General features: G+C 51.3%; 1 protein-coding gene and 1 long non-coding RNA gene across 3 annotated transcripts in view; one reads left to right on the forward strand and one right to left on the reverse strand.

Moving 5' to 3' along the window:
- Nucleotides 1–654: 654 nt before the first annotated feature.
- The window catches only part of LOC121012922 (uncharacterized), a 49,581-nt gene continuing 30,638 nt past the window's right edge, over nucleotides 655–19,597 (reverse strand). The window contains exon 4 of one of the 2 annotated variants that reach the window (XR_005782405.1): nucleotides 655–779. This is a non-coding gene — a long non-coding RNA (uncharacterized LOC121012922). Of the gene's footprint in view, nucleotides 780–17,110; nucleotides 17,443–19,597 lie in introns of those variants that run through there. The other variant, XR_005782404.1, reaches the window with a different exon arrangement.
- The window catches only part of CUNH13orf42 (chromosome unknown C13orf42 homolog), a 25,049-nt gene continuing 17,726 nt past the window's right edge, over nucleotides 12,275–19,597 (forward strand). The window contains exon 1 of the mRNA XM_040448348.1: nucleotides 12,275–14,592. Within this exon, the coding sequence (XP_040304282.1) occupies nucleotides 14,176–14,592 (417 nt within the window). The 5' untranslated portion in view covers nucleotides 12,275–14,175. The remainder of the gene's footprint in view (nucleotides 14,593–19,597) is intronic.

Raw genomic sequence — 19,597 nt, forward strand, 5'->3', positions numbered from 1 at the left:
GTGAGATTTCACAGTGGGCGGACCATCCACGTGGGCCGCGTCAGGCTGAGAAATCTGGCCAGATGATAGGTAGAGGCCGGAAACACACACTGAGATTGAGGAGAAACCAGAGCTCTTGGCAAAGAGCAACTTGGTTTACATTTGAGGGGCACAGGAGAACTGTGTTGTTCCAGGTGGAACATAGCTCGTGGATAGACAAAGGGCGAGGAATCCTCTGGTGCTCAAGTCAGTGTCCGGTGTTATCTCAGCCTGTGGCAGGGTTCTGAAAGGTCCTGATTCTGCAGACAACTTATTAGAAGCTCTGGAGAGTCAAAGGAGGAACAGGCCACTTCTATTTGTTGAAATACCTACTACACAAACAATTTAGAAACTCCGAAACGTATGGACAAATCGGGGTGTGTTTTGTATGTTTATATTTAACAAAGAAGTGCCTCTAACCGAACCCCAAGTGTGCAATGCAAAATAATTGTACTGCTTACAAGATAATAATAGGGTTTATAAAAGTTTGGAATCATAATACACGTTAGGGGTGTGGTCTGAAAACAGGCAGCAAGTTTAAGGTCCAGTAGTGAGAATTTTCGTTTTGCGGGTGTAGCTGCATGGCTGGCTGTCTTAGCGCGGGCTGCTGTAACGACAGAGCACAGACCAAGCGGCTTAAGCAACAGACATTTATTTCTTACAGTTTTGAAGGCTACAAATCTCAGATCAAGGTGCTGACTGACTTGGTTCCTGGTGAAAGCCCTCTTCCTGGGTTACAGATGGGAGCCATTTTGCTCTGTCTTCACACAGGAGAGAGAGAAAGAGAGCGATCTGGTGTCTCTTCTTATAAGGACGCTATTCCTATCACGGGGGCCCCGCCCTCACGACCTAGTCACCTTCCAAAGGCCCCACCTTCAACAATGGGGACTAGGGCTTCAACATACGAATTGGGGGGGGGGCGGGGCGCAATTCAATCCGTAGCATAGCATTTGGGAATCCCGTCAACGGTCTTTATTTGAGACCCTTTGTGAATGTGAAGCTTGAGTCGAAGTGCCCCCGCCCCTCCTCTCCAGAGCCTGCCCCGGCTTACTTAAGTTTCACAAGAACGGAGGACAGAAAGTAGGAAAGGAGAAAAGGAGCTGGGGTGTGAGGGGGTCTGGACACTGGTGATCACACGGATGTTGATACTTCTGTACCATAGAACACTGGGCAACCAGTACAAGTGAAATTGAAGAGAAATATTCAACGACCCGAGGAAACATACAGTCCGTGAAATACTGTTAAGTAAAAAAGCAAGCTTCCAAAGTATATGCACGGTGTGGGCTGTGGGAGGCTTACATGCCAGAGCTTGGAAATGGAGGCTGATAGTGTAGCCATCATGAAATGATGTGAGACTTCTAGTTTCTTTGTCGTGCTTTTCCCAAATTGCTGGTTTCCATAAAGAATATTATGGAGTACTCATGAATATTGCTTTTGTAATCAGACAAAACATATATGTGTTGTTTGAAAATACTAATATGAGGGGCGCCTGGGTGGCGCAGTCGGTTAAGCGTCCGACTTCAGCCAGGTCACGATCTCGCGGTCCGTGGGTTCGAGCCCCGCGTCGGGCTCTGGGCTGACGGCTCAGAGCCTGGAGCCTGTTTCCGATTCTGTGTCTCCCTCTCTCTCTGCCCCTCCCCCGTTCATGCTCTGTCTCTCTCTGTCCCAAAAATAAATTAAAAACGTTGAAAAAAAATTAAAAAAAAAAAAGAAAATACTAATATGAAAGAAAGGAAGAAGAAGGAAGGAAGAGGGAAGAGAGGGAGGAAGGAAGGGAGGGAAGGAGCCCATCCCTCCTTTTGTGCTTCATCGGTTGACTGTCCCTCTGTCCAGGGGCTACAAGAAGGGGGGGACAGGAAAGGACAGAGATGCCAGCTTGGAGGCCAGAGGGTACATATAGTCCTCAGGATTGTCCTGTCCCTCGTTCCCCCCCCTAGTGAGGGGAGGCACAGACTTGGTCTGTGTTGCTAGGTGGTACCAGTCACAGCCCCATTCAGGCAGGCAGGATCCTGGAACCCACAGACTCAGCCTGCAGCCTGCCAGAGACCTGCTGTGTGCCGAGGGCTGCTCGGCTGCACATCCCAGAGGGCCGTTCAGGCTTTGATTCCATTGTCGAGTACCTAAAACCTCAGTTATTAGTTATGGAGCATTGCTTAGAAGTTTAGCACAGGGCATAATTTTGGTTAATTAGTCGGTACAAACACATACACTGTTTATCAACACAAATAAATTGCATAATGGGTTTGTTTAATTGCCACATGCACTCTCTTTGGTTTTTAGGATAACCAAAAGCTGCACATGGATGTGGCTATACTACACCCACAGACACACACACACACACACACACACACAGATAGACAGACAGACACACACACACACACACAGCTCAGCTCTCCTCTCTTATGGGGCCAGGTGCCTGACTTTTGCTGCTCTCACCCTCCTCCCTCCCCTCTCCCTCCCTCCAGCTACCTCACCGTGTCCCTGAGGAGCAGAGGCAGCCAGGAACTGACACAGGCCAGGGCCACATGGTCTCTCTCACCATGGTCTCCCCAGCACCTAGCGCATTGGGTGCTTGGTGCATGTTTTCTGGGTGAACGAATGACGACATGAACGCATTCTCAGCACTTCTGGCTCGCTCTTGGCCTCTGGGGGCCTGGCCTTGGGCAGGTTACCCTCCTGGCATCACCATCCTTCCCCCAGGGCTGGTGAAGAGGTCTGTGTCTGTATGCCCTCATCCCCTGGATGGTGCTCTTGCCTAGTGGGTACCAACTCTGGAACGCCTGCGCATCATTTGGGGAGCTCCTTTGGACACCGAGGCTGAAGCCCTGGAACCCACCCTGCGATCAGGCACGTCTGTGGCAAGTGGCCTTTCTTGGAGGTGGCATTTTACGGTGGCCCTTCCTTTGACAGCCGTCAGGAAGAAAACTGACCGAACTCTTCGTTCCCAGCGCTCAACGGCTCAGGATCGGACTCAATGACTACGTACGGAGACTCCGGTTCTGGGTCGGGGAGTACAGAGGAGGGGGAGGAGCAGCTGGGGTTCTCTGGAGGACACGGCCAGCTTGGGTTTTAGATCCAAATCCATCCGGGTTTCACCTTGCCTCTTCTTTCCGAGTGGCAGGGAGGTGTGGGCAGACACCCCAGGGCCTGCCAAGCGCAGGGGTGGGCAGGAGTCTCAGAAGGAGGCGGCCTTGGGGGTTTGCACACGGGGCGGAGGCTGAGGCCGCTGAGGGAGGATAGGATGGGTCTCAGGGCCTCCTCTCCCGGTCCCTGGCTGCCCTCCTCCAACCGTGTCCCGCCCACGCCATCCCCAGGCCGAGTGGCCCCTCGCAGGGTGGCCTCTGTCCCCACACCTCTTCCCTCCCAGACGCTGTGTGGGCACAGCACTGAGGCCCGGCTGCCCAGGGGTGCCAGGGGGTCGCGTGGGGCCCACTGTGACCGTGGGAGGGGCTAACCTCGCATTCACCCTTCCTCCCTCGGTGGCCCGCAGGGACACGCTTCATTGTGTTCTGCTGTGGAGCAGTGGCCGGCATGGGACACGTGGCCAATGTCTGCTCCCCACCTACCCGCTCCCCATTTCTGCCCTCGCTCTCACTGCCCTGGGGGGCGGGAGAGAGGGAAGGCCCGGTGACTTCCTGTGGGAGACAGGAAAACAGGTGGAGGCAGATGTGGAGCCCTCGAACCCCTATGTACCTCACCACTACCGTCAGCATTGAATGAGTCAATACATTGCAGGGGCGCCTGGGTGGCGCAGTCGGTTAAGCGTCCGACTTCAGCTCAGGTCACGATCTCGCGGTCCGTGAGTTCGAGCCCCGCGTCCGGCTCTGGGCTGATGGCTCGGAGCCTGGAGCCTGTTTCCGATTCTGTGTCTCCCTCTCTCTCTGCCCCTCCCCCGTTCATGCTCTGTCTCTCTCTGTCCCCAAAATAAATAAACGTTGAAAAAAAAATTAAAAAAAAATAAATCGCCTAGACTGATGCCTGGAACTTGGTAGAATTCGTAACTGTTGGTTCGTATTCCTTCACGATGCATCTACAATTTCCCTGCAGCGCCTTTCCTTTGCCTCCCCTCTCATCTTTTAAAATTCCTCACACACCTAGCACTTGACCCCTACTGAATTCCTCATTTGTCACAGCAGTCAGGTCTGGTCTTGGTCTTTGTCCGTCAAAAAAAAAAAAGGGAGAAAGTGCAACGGTCAACCCTGATCCTGTGCCAGAACCTCCTTGGCAATCCAATCCTCTCGTCTCTGGCCGTCTGTCTCCCTGGCCGTCTGTCCCCTGGGAGGCCACTTCCCAGGCTAGGAAAGTGAAGTCAGCACTCTCACACATCTCTATTTTGGACCACATGAAGGGCTCCCTCTTTTGCACAATACCTCCTGTTCTCGAATCTGTTAGTGTCTGCAAATAAAGTGTCCCAGAACCCCGGGGTGCATGTGGGCAATTTAACAAACGGGTCAGAAGCCAATGCTTTTTAAATTTGCAGCTCACTTCCAGAATGTCTTAACTGCAAGAAAATAATTTGAATATTCTCCCCTACATCCCTTCCTCATCATCAGACCATTAAAATAGAATTTGCCTGGATGCAGTTCCTCTATTTATTCTTTTTATATTGCTATTAACAAAAAGATGCTTTATCAGCCAACTGAATGGGGCCAACAAAATTGGAGTGAAATGCCTATTTTGTTTAAGCATTAAGACAAATGCATTTCATTGGCACCGGTCTTCATGGCACTGGTTACAAATAATCCCTTGTTAAAAGAACAATTAGGGGCGCCTGGGTGGCTCGGTCGGTTAAGTGTTCGACTTCGGCTCGGGTCATGATCTCACGGTTTGTGAGTTGGGAGCTCCAGGTCGGGCTCTGTGCTGACAGCTCAGAGCCTGGAACCTGCTTGGGATTCTGTGTCTCCCTCTCTCCCTGTCCCTCCCCACAGCTTGAGCTCTGTCTCTGTCTCTCAAAAATAAATAAATGTTGAAAAAACATTTTTTTTTAGTAAAAAAAAAAAAAATAAAAAAGAAGCACAATTTCTGGTATGTGGTTGCTGCTCAATAGTACCTCGACCTTTCTGCAAACCTCCAAGCCGTGACTATACATGTTTAGCTCCGTCCATTCATACACGTACTCACGCAGGCACACACGGGCTATTTGGACACACAGATTTGGGCAGGTTCCTCTCATCCCAGTTCCCGTTCACCTTTAGACCAGAGGCGTGGATGGTTCTTGCTTTACTCTCCGCGTGGACCAGAGCTGGGCTATTTGTGTGAAGGTGCTGTCCTCTGGTGGAAGTTAGACGACTTGCATGTTTAGCCAAATGAGAGAAATGGCAGTCACCACCGTAAGAGCCCAGCAAATATTAGCGGATCACGCTGTGGTTGTGTTTATTTGATGACTGACGGAGGAAGGGGAAGGGGAAAGTCGAAGAAGACAGAGAAAGAGCAGCCACAGGAAAACCCCCAGAAGAGCCTGGGACGGGGACGAGCACAGAGTGACCTCCAGGAAATATTTGTTGCTAGATTAAAAAGCTAAGCCTGGGGCTGGGGGGTGGGCGCCTAGGTGGCTCAGTCAGTTAAACTTCCGACTTCTGCCCAGGTCATGATCTCACGGGTTCGTGGGTTTGAGCCCCGCGTCTGGCTCTGTGCTGACAGCCCCGAACCTGGAACCTGCTTCGGATTCTGTGTCTCGCTCTCTTTCTGCCCCTCCCTGTCTCACACTCTCTCTCTCTCAAAAATAAATAAACATGAAAATAATAATAATAAATAAATAAATAAATAAAAAGCTAAGCCTGGGGGCTGTAGATTCTGATTCATAGACGGGGCTGGGCTTTGATGGCAGCAACCCAGGTGACCTAATCCTGCACAAGCACTGAGAATTGTGCCGCGTTTCTTTGAAATTTGTCAATATTCACTTCCAGGAGTTGCTTAATCCACCTGCCATTGCTGCAGAGATGTGAGGCTTCTCTCCATCAGCTCTTGGAGCTACGGCATAGAGGTAGCTGCCCATTTTCCCCTCGAAAGGAAGGAAAGGCTTTAGAGAGAAAATATGCATTCTTGAACAGTGCGATCTCTGCCCCGGAAACCGCAATTCACCCGGGCATCAATATGCAGGGTACAGGAGCAGTTTCCCTCCGATTCCAAGAAGGAGGAAATAACATGCTTTGCCGGAAGGGGCAAGCCAGGGGGCTGAGAATTTAGTCAGAAGATAATGCAATTATAGGTCAGGATGGACAGGTCTCTGGCACGTTTGCCCATCTGCTTGCAAACCTTGGGACATTCAGTGCTTCTAGCTGCACCTGTTCCTAATTTACTTGTCACAAATGAGAGTGGCGCCTCTGCCCAGGACAGAGGCTGTCACTGCGTGGAGAGACGAGGCAGGGTGCTGGCAGGTCCTCTGACGGAGTCTGAAACAATTCTTCAGGCCCCCTTTTCAGCTCAGACTGGGGGAGGAGAAGGATAGCAAATCTCACAGAGAGGGTTTTCCTCCGGGGTCATGGTAACAGGTTTCTTTGGGGCTGTGACCAAAAAAAAAAAAAAATGTCTTGGGGCGCCTGGGTGGCGCAGTCGGTTAAGCGTCCAACTTCAGCCAGGTCACGATCTCGCGGTCCGGGAGTTCGAGCCCCGCGTTGGGCTCTGGGCTGATGGCTCAGAGCCCGGAGCCTGTTTCCGATTCTGTGTCTCCCTCTCTCTCTGCCCCTCCCCCGTTCATGCTGTGTCTCTCTCTGTCCCAAAAATAAATACATGTTGAAAAAAAAAATTAAAAAAAAAATGTCTTACTTAACTCTTAGGAAAAATGAAGGATGATTCTACATGTTATGGGAATAGAGATTTAATATAGGAATTAGGGCTTACCTGAAGTGAGAAGAGCTGAGGGGGTGAAAGCAGCTGGAAGGTCACGGAGACAGCGGGGAGAACAGCCTCAAACACCAAGGTGGGTGCCTCTCTAAAGTTTGGTGAGAAACTGCTACAACTCTTAAGAATCCCTGGGAGATCTGCCAAATCTGGTGCTTGCCAGGAAGCCCGAGAGCCTTGTGTCTGGTCTGACCCCTGTGACCTCCTGAGGATAATCGCCTCTCTTCATTTCCACCTTCCAAAGCTCAGGCAAGTTCCTCTCCTTGAAAGAGTGAGCTCCAATGTTCCAAGGAAGGGATTGCGGGAAAGGAAGGTGCGCTAAGAAGTGGATGGTAGTCCAGCAAAGTTGACCACTGACGACACAACACAAGCGCCAAGCCCCTACGTTCTTATGTTGACTTCCTCATCATGTGAGACAAGTTATTAATTAATTAATTCAATAAACCTTAAGTACTTTCTGGGTGCCAGGCACCGGGCTAGGTGGTGGAGGCAGATTAACTCTGTAGAATTGAGTCTCGCCCTGCACCAGCTCACATCGCACTAAGAGGGAAGACTGAAGCTACAAACAAAGCATTAGAACGCACAGAAGTTATTAAGGCTGTTCACAAATAGTCCGGCTGTCGCCCAGGCACATGCTAGGATTGCCTTTCCCCACTTGCTTGGGAGCTGGGAGAGGGCATGTGACTTGCTTTTGTCAACGGAGTGTGGGAGGAAGAGAATGTGTAACTTGCACTGGACGGTCTAGGAATAACACACCCTCCACCATGCCATCTTCCACCTGCCATGGTAAACTCTTCTGGATGGAGTTTCTGTCAGCCTGAGGCTCCTGAGAAACTAAGAACAGAGCCCCCAGCCAACCTCAAAGGACGTGGAACGTGACTAAGAGGCAAGTCTGTGTAACAAGCCAATAAGAGTTTGGGGGGTTATTTATGACCACAGCAAAACTCGCCCATGCTACCGACACATAACACAGAGTGAGCATGATATGTTGTGAGGGTGGCTGGGGTAGACGGAGGGTTGGTTGCTTCTGGATCAATACGCTGATTGATCATTCGCCACATGTGGCTTTGATTTGGCTCGCTCTCTGAGAAGACCAAAGAGAGCCGATTACTGAAGGGGGTAGAGCAGTGAACAAGACAGGTTCAGAACAACCGTCCTCTCTCCCGCTGTCCTCAGCCGCACGGCCCCCTCTCGCTGCTCTGACTTCCGATGACAGTGAATTGCTCCATACAAGACTGGTGAGGATCCAATGAGAAAGAGAGTGCTTTAAAAGATTATTTTAAAATAAGGATCAGGAACAAGAGCAGAAGTGACAAAAAGAAGTGATAAGAATAGAGACCCGCAGGGTCCCAAGGATGTACATTCAAGCGAGATGCATCGATGCATCACAGATTATTCGGGGAGCTTAGCGTATCAGTAAAGCCCATTTGTAGTGGGCGCGAATTAACTAAAGCACAAAACGCAGAACTGGCACTTTATGACAAGATGATAACAGTTAAGACATTTTTTTTTTAAGTTTGTAAGTGCTTTCATTTTCTGATCATATATTCTGGCCATACATATATGTATATTTCTGATATATGTGTATTCTTCATACAAATATGTAAGAATGAGACCTATTCCTTGCTTTTAAAGTTTAATTTGAGAGAGAGGGAGAGGGTGCGCATGCAGGGGAGGGGCAGAGAGAGAAAGAGAGAGAGAATCCGAAAGAGGCTCTGCACTGTCCGCCCAGAGCCTGATGTGGGGCTCGATCTCATGAACCTGAGCCGAAATCAAGAATCAGACGCTTTACCGACTTGAGCCACCCAGGTGTCCTGAGGCCTGTTCCTATAGTGGCCTTTGACACTTGATTTTGGATAAGGTAAACTATTTTGCCATTAATCTTAGCTGAATGTGCTTAGAAAGATAAACTGATTGGGGTATATAGTACACCTCAAGTCAAGCATAAATAATTCAGAGATTATCCTTAAAAAGGAAGATAGGAGATCATCCTTAAATAGGCTGCCCTCCAGTGAGGTCCTCACCCCTCCCCGGCTGGCCACCACAACTCCCTAACAGACAGTGGCAGGAGACTGCCCTGGTAGCCCCAGTGAGCCTGTCTTCTAGTACTCACATCCTTGGGTCTTCCCCCGCCCCCCGCCCCCTCCTCTGAGCTAGCCCTGTGATCTGGCTTCTTCACAGAAGGCGGCGGAAGAACATGAAGTTCATTCGCAGCTTAGGCCTTAAGACTGACAGATTCTACCTTTGCACTGTTGGAAGCCCTGAGCAGCCAGGCGAGAATTTTGGTTACCCTGCTGGAAGGTCCCTGTGGAGAAGAGAGGCCCACTGTCCCAGGTCCCCAGCTGACCCCAGCCCCAGCCTACCTGGAGTGCAGGCACAGGGGTGCCACTGACACCCCCACCAAAGCCCCGCTAAATTATAGAACTGTGAGCAAATAAAATGATTGTTGTTTGAAGCCGTTGAGTTTCGGGTTGGTTTGTACGTGATAATAGGTCAACGAAGCACTAACTTTTCTTAAATCGTATGGGGCTCCCACTTAAGGTTTCTACATGGAATTTTCTCACAATCCCATTTGCCACACCATCTTCTGCTCTAAGTTCTTAACCGGTCAGGCTTGTCATGTACAGTTATATGGGTTGTGCACTGTGCCAGGATACCTCACCAAGAGAGCCAATGGGGACTGCTTGCCTGGCCCTCACCTCAAGAGGGCACTTTTTCTAAATTGCATGAATATGTCTTACCGACTCCCAGAGCTCTGACAAACAGTATTCAGCTGAATCAAATTCAAAGTTGTCGATCTGGCCCCTGAGCTTCCTTTCACTGCCTAATGCCACCTTTGCTCTCCCCTCTAACTTTCCCTCTCACTCCGCTCCTGAATCTTGGTCCAGCCGAGTTAGCCTACCTCCCATCCTGCCTTCCAGTTGGTGGCGGTTCCAAAACTGGGGTCGTGCCTTCTAGGGGCGTCTACAAGTGCAGCCCCTGGAGCTCCGTGCACTCAGATGCCAGGACAGTTTTGGTCTGGTGAACCTCAGAGGACCTGATGTTTGCTTCCAGACACATCTTAAGAGATTTCCAAGCCTGTTAAAGCACAAAAGCATAGCAAAAACATACGTTATTCCATTTTCAGACTCCACACGCAGAGGGCCGAGCACGGGGGTGGGGGTGGGGCGCTGTGGGGCTGAGTTTCTCTGCTTCCAGAAGGGCGGTGCTTCATTGGACAGAGGTCCAAAGGCACAGGGTCCTGCGTCTGAGCCACGGGAGCCTGTCTCCAGGGGAAATTCTTTTCCTTTCAATTCATAGCACAGCCCGAAGGCGAAACGTTCCAATACGCCGTGCAAGTGGACCAGAGCGACACGGGATACGCGTTGTCAAACTTTGTAATCTTACCCTTCATTAAATATTCAGCGTGGATGATTTGATCTCTTCCTTTTCTCAGCTCCCCCCCTCTTCCTCTGCGTTCCCCCCTTCATTCCTCCTCTCTATTTACCTGCCTTCTGGGAAGTGCTGACTCAGGGTCTCTTTCGTGTCAGGGGCACAGCCAAGGGGGTGTCTAGACCCAGGTGCGAGCGGACAGACCATCTGCTTTGACCCAGGACCCTGTAGGAAGAGCGGCTGCAGCCTGGCGGGAGGGGAGAAGCAGCTCCCTCGGGATGCGTGCCCCCCGCCAGGACTACCCAGGTAACAGCGCAGTCATGGTCAACATTCCCAACTCTGAAGGGGTCAGGTGCTCACTGGCTTTGTGCTGGAAGGGAAGGAGTGCCTGGCCACGTGCCCTCGAAGCAGTGGGCTGCTCAGGACAGTCAGCGTCCCCGGGGAAACACAGCACTGTCCAGGGCAGCGGGCTCAACTAGAGATTTCCGTGCCCACCTTTCCTAAGGCAGGCCTCAGCCTGTGACAGCTGCGAATGCTGAAGGTTGAGGGGCCTGGGTGCAGAGTATTTGCCTGCAATGATGGTTTGGCAGCCTTGTGCTGGAAGCCGCAAAAATAGTACAAGCAGTAATAGTATCTTGATATTATTGTATGAGTTAATTGACACTTTTGACTGAGCGAATAGGACATGTTAAGTGTTCCCTCTCTATTGCCTTCTGTAATCATTGTAACAACTCGATGAAATGGGTAATAGTGGCTTTTGCAGGTGAGAACACCAAAACTCAGAGTTGAAAAAGCGTTCCTATGCTGGGAGGTGGCAGACCTGGGACCCAGACCTGATTCGAGGGAGGCTCATGTTGGCATTCTCTCCTGCCAACGGCCCTGCCCCCTGGGCCGCGAGCATGGAGGCACGGACTAGGCTGGTGTGGGAGCAGACAGGAGCTCCAGCACCCTCGTCCGCACCTCCCGCCCGTGGCCACCACCACCTGGCATTGGCATTGCCGTGGAACAAACCCCCTGGGTCCCTCAGGACCATTCTGCTGCCGCCTTGGGATTCTGCCCTTGCAGTTTGAGAAATTCTGGAATAAAGCAAGGTTGGATACACTGAGTCACCTTATGCCAATTCTCTGGGGGCTCTAGTCAAGCCTCAAGTCTCTTGATATCTATACAAAGAACAGGTGTGCTCTGTGCTGAGTGAGGAACACAGCTCCAGGACCAGCTGGCTCTTTCCTGTGCACAGCAGGGCTGGCGTGGAGGGGCTGGGCTGGGGGCGAGGATGCAGTCGAAGGGCCCTCCCCACCTATGTGCTTGCCCGGCATTCTCCGTGGTGCAAGGGAAGAGCCAGACCTGGCCTGATTTGGGATTTGATGGGCATTTGTAGGGTCCTAGAAATACACTTTTTAAGACCACGAGGTGATTTCACACCCATTTCTTCTGGTGAGGCCATGAGAAAATCTAAATGAGGTATAAAGGCAGTTGCTACTTGAGATGAACTTTCTTGAACAGAGACAAAAAGTATTTTTGTAGAGAGAAAGTAGTCTCTCCCTTCAACTCCCTGAGCAGGAGCTCTGGAGAGAGGGGTGGCTTCGAGGCTGCTTTGGTAAGGAGGTGAGAGTCAGCTAGCTGGGCACTGCCTACTGCCAATGTCCTGTTCTTTTGTATTCACGAGATGCTCTGCAAGTGATGTCACTAGAATTGTCCATCAGTTTTTTTTCATAAGGTTGGTCCTTAGGAAGAATCTAGCCAGGAAGTAGGAGCAGACAGGAGAAAAATACAGAAGATACTTTCATTCTCTTTGGGCTCAAGAGGTTAGGTTCTTGGGACGTTCCGGATGTGATATAGATTAGACTGCATTAAAAAAAAATTTTTTTTAACATTTATTTATTTTTGAGAGACAGAGAGAGACAGAGCATGAGCAGATGAGGGGCAGAGAGAGAGGGAGACACGAATCTGAAGCAGGCTCCAGGCCCCAAGATGTCAGCACAGAGCCCGACGCGGGGCTTGAACTCACGAACCCTGAGATCGTGACCTGAGCTGAAGTCGGATGCTTAACTGACTGAGCCACCAAGTCACCCCTACACTTCATTTTTTATCTATTTAAACCTTTTCTAAATTTATGTTGAATTAATCTCATCGTAAGCCCACTGGCACAGAAGCGACTGAGAAAGGTCACAGTCCCTGGATTCCTCTAGGAAAAGTTCTGTCAGTTCTTGTCTATCCTCAGTACTTCCATATTGTGCTTGTGCGGAGCCAGAGAAATGGGCAGGACAGAGACCTCAGAGCGTGTGACGTCATGAGTCCATGGCACCGAGGGGGCAGTGGGGCTTGAAGAAGGAGGGTTGGGTCTGAGGACAAATTTCTCACTCACCGATTTAGACCTTAGGTAAGTCTCCCAACTGCTCCAGGCTCACTTTCTTCGCCTGTGAATTGAGGACGAATAATGACAATGGAGAGGACACTTCTGTCCCAAGGAAGCCATGACAGTTCGATAAATTAATGTGTGTGGAGGCACTTGATCAGCCCTGATGCCCTCTGCTACTGTACAACGTTAAGTGCTCCTGCACGTTCAGGGGCATGGGGTCACAGGGTCAACATCGTGTCTGGAATGCCACGCACGGAACCCGTGCTCAGTACGAAGATACTTACGATGTCCTCTGCTAGCTGCATTTCAAAAAGCATAGTCCTCGCTCTGAAGCAGGATATAAACATTATTTTAGTTTTGTTTCTGTGTCACAGACCTCTCCAAGTGTCTGACAAAATGCCTGACGCTTTCTGTCTCTCTCTCAAACCAACCAACAAACAGAACAAAAGTCCGGCAAAGATAAACCGTGCTGATACACACATCCAGGAACACTTCCCATTCGGTGTCTGGGGTCTCATCGTCTTCCTCTAAGAGCTGTCCCAGCTTCAGCAAATGCCTGTGCTAGAGATTTAGAGGCGTCAGTCCTCTGAGTAAAGAAGGGAGAGAAATAGACTGTATGGAGAAACGAACGTAATAATGACGTTTGCCATTTGCCGGAGAAAGATCCTAGCGGGGACATCCCTGAGATTCTAATGTATTCAAATGATGCTCTTGGAAAAGCAGTTGATGCCTGATCACGACTAGTCTATTGAAATGAAAATGTGTTCAAGCCGAAGGACGGGGGACTGCCCCGTGTACACGGCCACCCTCGGCTCACTAAGGCTTTTGTGCAGAAAGTTGTCCCGATATCTGAATCCTCCTGTCTCCACAATGGGCTGCTATCCGGTAACCGTGGCGAGGTCTCATTACGGCAGGGCGAGGCGCCTCCAGGACGCCCGCATGCCTGCTCAGGGCCCAGCTTATCGAAGATCTGAGAGCCTCCTGCCAACGGCCCTGGCCGCGTCCACCCTGGCCTCTCTCAGGGGACTGGATTTTACCTCAAGCAACACACGATTTTTGGCTTCGTGGTGTTTCTGCAAAGGAGGATTTCATTTTGGATGCGAGGCGTTCGGGACCAGAGCCAGCTCGGCCAAGGTGGAGATGTGAAGGTCCGCGCCAAGATCAAATCGAACGGAGTGAGACCGCGTCCAGAAGTGGAAAACGAACAGGAAGGAAAACAGCTGAGCAGAAGCAGCCTTGCCACGCTTTCCGCATCCAGCTGGAGCCTTCGATGGAAGAGCACGGAAGGTATTTGCATCCGGTGGTGCTTGAAGGCAGTTGGGGCCCTTGCTTTTAAACTCCCAGGGCACGTCCTCGTATTCCCGGGTGGTTGATGGCATCTTGGTCATTGGATGTAAACGTCCCCCCCACGAGAGATGCCCTGGCTGCCCGCCTGACCGAGCCCACACTCTCCGGGATTGCAGAGACCCGAGGCCTCTTGGAAGGCGGATGGCGGGAGGCCCGTGCGTTGGCACCCCTGCCCCCAGCTAGATCGAGTGGCAGGGCGCAGGCGGCTGGAAGGCACCCGCAGAGGGAAATTGAGCACCATGCTCAGAAAGCTGCACTCCCTCTTTAACCCTGGCCCGCAGAGGAAGGCGGAGGTGGCCGAGAGTGCCTTCTACGACCGAGCCGGCCCCGCGGTGAGGCTGACCCTCAGCAGCTCCATGTACGTGGTGGGGGACCACGGGGAGACGTTCAGCGAGTCCTTAAAGAAATACAAAAGCACCGGCAGCATGGACACCAGCCTGTACTACCTGCAGCAGGAAGGGGACCGGGCATGGATGTACTCCCGCACCCAGGACTGTTTGCAGTACCTGCAGGAGCTGCTGGCCTTGCGGAAGAAGTACCTCTGCAGCCTCCAGGACCTGAAGCCGCACGGCGCCCAGGGCGTCTCCTCTACCTCCTCCAAGTCTTCCAAAAGGGCGGAAAAGGCCCCTGGCCAGTCCACCTCCCAAGAAAGAAAGGTAAGTGCTGTTGAGATGTACACTCTGGATGAGAATTCATCCAAGAGCCTCGGACGCTAGTTGGAACCTGGTCTCTCCGCCCCCATCCACACACAGCCTAACGAGTCTGCACATTCGGAGCAGTGCCTCAGTCATCCTGAGAGGCTTTGCCGCCACCTCCTCCAACTGGGGAAGGGTGGCTGGTCCCAAGCTGATTCTTTTCCGGGAGGAGGTGAAGGGGAGGAGCAGTTAGCGGTATGGACAGAGCAGCCTGCGGGGAGGGCTTGGGCCTCGGTGCCAGGGGGTCCCGTGTTTGCATCGTACCTCTGTCATTTACCGCCCGCTTTATGGACGAGAGAGCGCTCGCGTGGCCTCCAAAAATCCCTGGGGAAAAGTGACATCTTCATGAGACCTAGATGGTTTCCAATAACCAGGCGTTTGGCTGCAGGGGAGCCAAGAAACTGGGGGACTTGTTCCACCTCCACCTTGGGCCCCGGGTGTGCTGGGGACTCAGGCACAGCCTCGAGGGCCCGTGACATCCAGGAGACTGCCTTGCTGGGCCCTGGAGGCTTCAGGCCCGGGCACCCCATGCGGGAAATTAGTGCAAGAAGTAACTGGCAGTTATCCTGTTCGTACCTATTGTGGTCTTTGTACACATCATCTTTCTTGGAGCCATCTAGTAATTCTGGAAGGTCAGGTGGGAGAAACTCCCATGTCACGGCAGAGCAAGCCGAGACTCGGTGACCTGCTCTGATAGGGCCTCCAATTCATTAGGGGACTCATTCCTTCGTTCCTCAATTTTTTTCTTTCTTTTTTTTTTTTTTTTTCAAATGCCTGAGGTTTCAGGCTGTTTTACGTTCCCATCAATTGCTTCCCCGACGACTGCACTCTAAGGTGCTCAGAGCGGACCTGTCTTTCCCACGTGCGGTTTCCCCCCAGTGGGTCCTGTGAGCTGAGCAAGCCTCATTAACGCTGAATGACTGATCGGCCTGCTCCCAAATCCCTAGGGCTTGGCCTCGCCCGACTGGTTTCAACTGTCTGTATTTTGCCCCCGGGGTGGGCAGTTGAAATAATCACTTCAACTCCCAAAGTAGGTCAGTGTCCCAGAACCTAGCCTTCCGTTCCAGGACTGACCCTGTGGCCAGCCAGCTGCAGATTTGGGAGCCAGACACCCCTCCCTCGGGGTCACCTCCCATGACAGAAAGGGCTGCAGCGCGTTCTGGGCTCCCTTCCAGCTTCGATACCCTGAGGGGTCTAGGCCCTGGTTAGATTCCCTCCAGGCACTGCATTTTCCTGAAGGGATGGGGTTCTCTCTTCGTAAAGCCTCGTTCCCTACGTCCACGCGCTCCTCTTCTAGTTCAGCTGTCTGAAGATACATAGAAGGGCTGAGGGGCAGAGCAACCAGCCCTGGCCAAATGGGAATGGCTGTCAAGGGAATGACACGAAGCGTGGACTTCCTCAGGAGGTACCTCTTGCCATGGTGGAACCAGAAAAAAAAAAAAAACAAGTCTTAAACTGGCTCTGAAGGCAGTCAGCTAAAACTGAACGTTAGTTCTGAATGTACCGGCTGTGGGCCTGGGTCAAGTTCAGTTGGCCCCTCTGGGCCTCGGTTTCTGCAGCGTACAAATGGAAATGAGAACATACCTTGTGGGGAAAAAGCAAGAGCCTGCCTGTGACAGACATAGGTGGTCCAGTGTTTACCAACTCTGAAATGCAAGGTGTGGGGGGCTTTTGAGCCGCCTGCAGACAAGTGGTCTCCTTTGTGGCTCCTCAAGAAAGAGCTATATGCTGGGTGCGCCAGGGGAATAATGATGCCATCTCCGTGGCTAGCAAGTGTGGCCCGTGGCTGCCTGGCTCTGTGCGTGGCAGGGGCAGGGGCCCAGAGAGCTCCTTGCTTCCAGAACTTCATCTGATAGGACCTCCTGCGTCAGTAGAAAACGCCTGCCGATGCTCAGGTTCAGGGCGAACACCGTTCGCTTCCCTGACTCCCTGCTGTGGGTGGACTTGTGTCTCCCCAAAATCGTGTGTTGAAGTCCTGACCCCCCCCCCCCCCGCGGCCCACCTCAGATAGTAAACCTATTTCGAAATAGGCTGGTTACAGATGTAATTAGTTAGTTAGATTGATTGCAGGCATTAGGGTGGGCCCCTAATGTGACACCACTGGGGTCCCTATAAGAAGGGGGAGTTGGGACCCACACGTGCACACGGAGACCCCCAGGCGAGGTCTGGAGTTGGCTGCCACAAGCCGAGGGCCCCCCAGAAGCTGGGTGGGACCTGGGAGTGCTTTCAAAGAGAGCCTTGCGCTGACAAGATCGTGGCCTCAGACTTCTGGCCTCTGGACTGAGACAGTAAGTTTCTGTCGCTCTAAGCGGCCCAGCTAGTGGTACTTTGTTCTGACAGCCCTAGGAAAAGAGGCCAGCCCTCCACAGAACTAGCCGTTTCTCTTCTCCTCCATTAGTCTAAACACATCTGTGTTCTGGCATTTATCCCCTCCTTCTGTGGCGGGTTAGCATGTGCGTCTCCTCTGGGGGAGACGGCTTTTAGGCTGTTCCATTTAAAACTCCCAGCAAGAAATATCGTTTAGGTATTGACCCAGTTGACTCAATAACAACCAAAACAAACATTTCATGAAACGCACGCGTTCCTGTTCTCTGTTTGGTCCTCTGATTTTTTTCAAAACCTTCCATAGTCTTCTTGTCTGTTTTTGACATTGGTCATGACACAGTCACTTTATTTCTCAGGCTACTACAGGGTCAAGACCCACAGTTTCGGACACCCCAGAGTCAAGGCATTCCAGCAGGGCCTGTGGAAATGTCAACAATCTCTAAGGCATGATGCAGCAGGGTGCCAAATGGTCTGTGGTCCCAGCGCCTTGGAGATAAGAGAGACTGGATGTACCCACGTAGATAGATGGGAGGAGGAAGTGAGCACAGGCCAGAAGTGAGGCGCGCCTGGGGTGGGTGTGGAAGCCCCTCCTGGGTCCCTGCATGGGGGAGGTCATGGCCAGGCTCTGTGACAATCTGCTCCTCCCTCAGAATAGAGGATTACAAAAGTGAGCAAAACACACATTTTGCAACATTTTGAAATCAGAACAAAAACCCCACATCTGAGGACTTTTGTGTCAGTCTTGGGTATGAGCTATAGTGTGAGACTCACTGTGTAAATGTCCAAGTGTTAGAATTTCTGACACATGGGCACCTGGGTGGGCTCAGCTGGTTGAGCGTCCAGCTTCAGCTCAGGTCATGATCTCATGGTTTGTGAGTTCGAGCCCCGCATCGGGCTCTGTGCTGATGGCTCAGAGCCTGGAGCCTGCTTCCGATTCTATGACTCCCTCTCTCTCTGCCCCTAACCCACTCACATTCTGTCTCTGTCTCTCTCAAAAATAAATAAACATTAAAAAAAAAAAAAAGAAAATAGATGTTCTTCCTGGGGCACCTGGGTGGCTCAGTTGGTTGAGTGTCCAACTTCGGCTCAGGTCATGATCTCACAGCTCATGAGTTCAAGTCCTGCTTTGGGCTCTGTGCTGACAGCTCAGAGCCTGGACCCTGCTTTGGATTCCGTGTCTCCCTCCCTCTCTGCTCCACCCCCACTCACGCTCTCTCTCTCTCTCTCTCAAACATAAATATAACATTAAAAAAAGAAGAATTTCCAACACAGTGCAAAATTCATGTGGCAGAAGGAGAGCCTATTTGAAATGGGTCCTGTCCTGGAACATAGAGTTTCTGAACCAGTAAGGTAAAGTCACTCAACCCCCTGCCCTGGGCACCTTGAGGGTTCCTGCCAGTGAAGACGAGTAGTGCTGATCTCCTCCCCACACCGCCCTCCTCCCCCCACCACCGCTGCTCCTCTGCCACAGCCCAGGCACCATTAGGAACAATCTGCAACTATTCCTGACTTCTAATCATCCTCTAAACCCAATATGTGGAGTATTAGCCCATTCTACAGGTGAGAAAACGGGCTCAGAGACAGTAAGCGATTTATGTGAGGTCGTGCACCTGATGAAGAGAGAGCCAGGATTTAGACCCAGTGTGTGTGTGTCTGAGCTCACACTCTGGTCAATGTAGCCATAGCGCCTCTCAATCAGAAAACGTATTTTGAGCTTGTATAATATACATCGATGGGGGAGTGTGCACCTCAGGATGAGGTAAGCAGGTTTCTCTATCCTGCACACCTGGGTCAAGGGCAGTCATTGGAGAGGAACCCGCGTCCTACTCCGCCTGGATTTTGTGCTAGGGTAAAGCTCTCTCATGGGAGCTGGATGGTTTAGTATTCCCTTGTCCAGGAGAAACCTCGGCCAGAAGCACGCCCAGAAGGCATGTATCGAGTTCTCTCCTCCCCACAATCCATGAGTCAAATTCCCCTCCATCTCCCTTCCCCTTCCCTACACATGGCTACTTCTGAGTCCATTTTTATTCTTGGCCTCTGTAGCATTGAAATCCTGAGTTTGTAGTGCCTACTCTCGTACGAGGAAGAAGGCTGGGGAAACAGCGTGAGCACAGCTACAATGGGAACTTCACGATGGGACGGATGTGCCCTCAAATCCTTTCAATAGAAATAGATTTTCATTCTTTCTAACTCATTCTACAAAGTATCTCAGGTGAGCCCCACACCAGCAGAAAGAGTAGCAGCAGAAACTGACAAGTTGGGAGAGACTAAAACACCAACAGAAAATCAACATAAAAACGCAAAAGACTACGCGGATCGTACAGCTAACTCAGCGACTACAGATGAGCTTTAGATCTGGCTCTGCACCTCTTGGACGCTACAAAGAAAAGAGAGCTGGACTCACTGAACAATTCTGAGAGGAACAATCGTACCCTTTGGTTAGTGGAAAGGAGATTTTCCCCAGCTTTAAGTCCCCAAATTGCTCATATGGGACCTGATGAGAAAACCATGTGTGATGTGGTTTGTAATACCCTCAATCGTATTTACATAACAACTCATCAACAGACGTGTCCGTCCTTCCTTCCTTCCTTCCTTCTTTCCTCCTTCCTCCCTTTTCTCTTTATCTTTCTCTTTCTTTCTT

Source organism: Herpailurus yagouaroundi, unplaced genomic scaffold (assembly GCF_014898765.1).
Source record: "Herpailurus yagouaroundi ecotype Mexico unplaced genomic scaffold, PumYag 197, whole genome shotgun sequence".
Classification (NCBI taxonomy): Eukaryota; Metazoa; Chordata; class Mammalia; order Carnivora; family Felidae; genus Herpailurus; species Herpailurus yagouaroundi.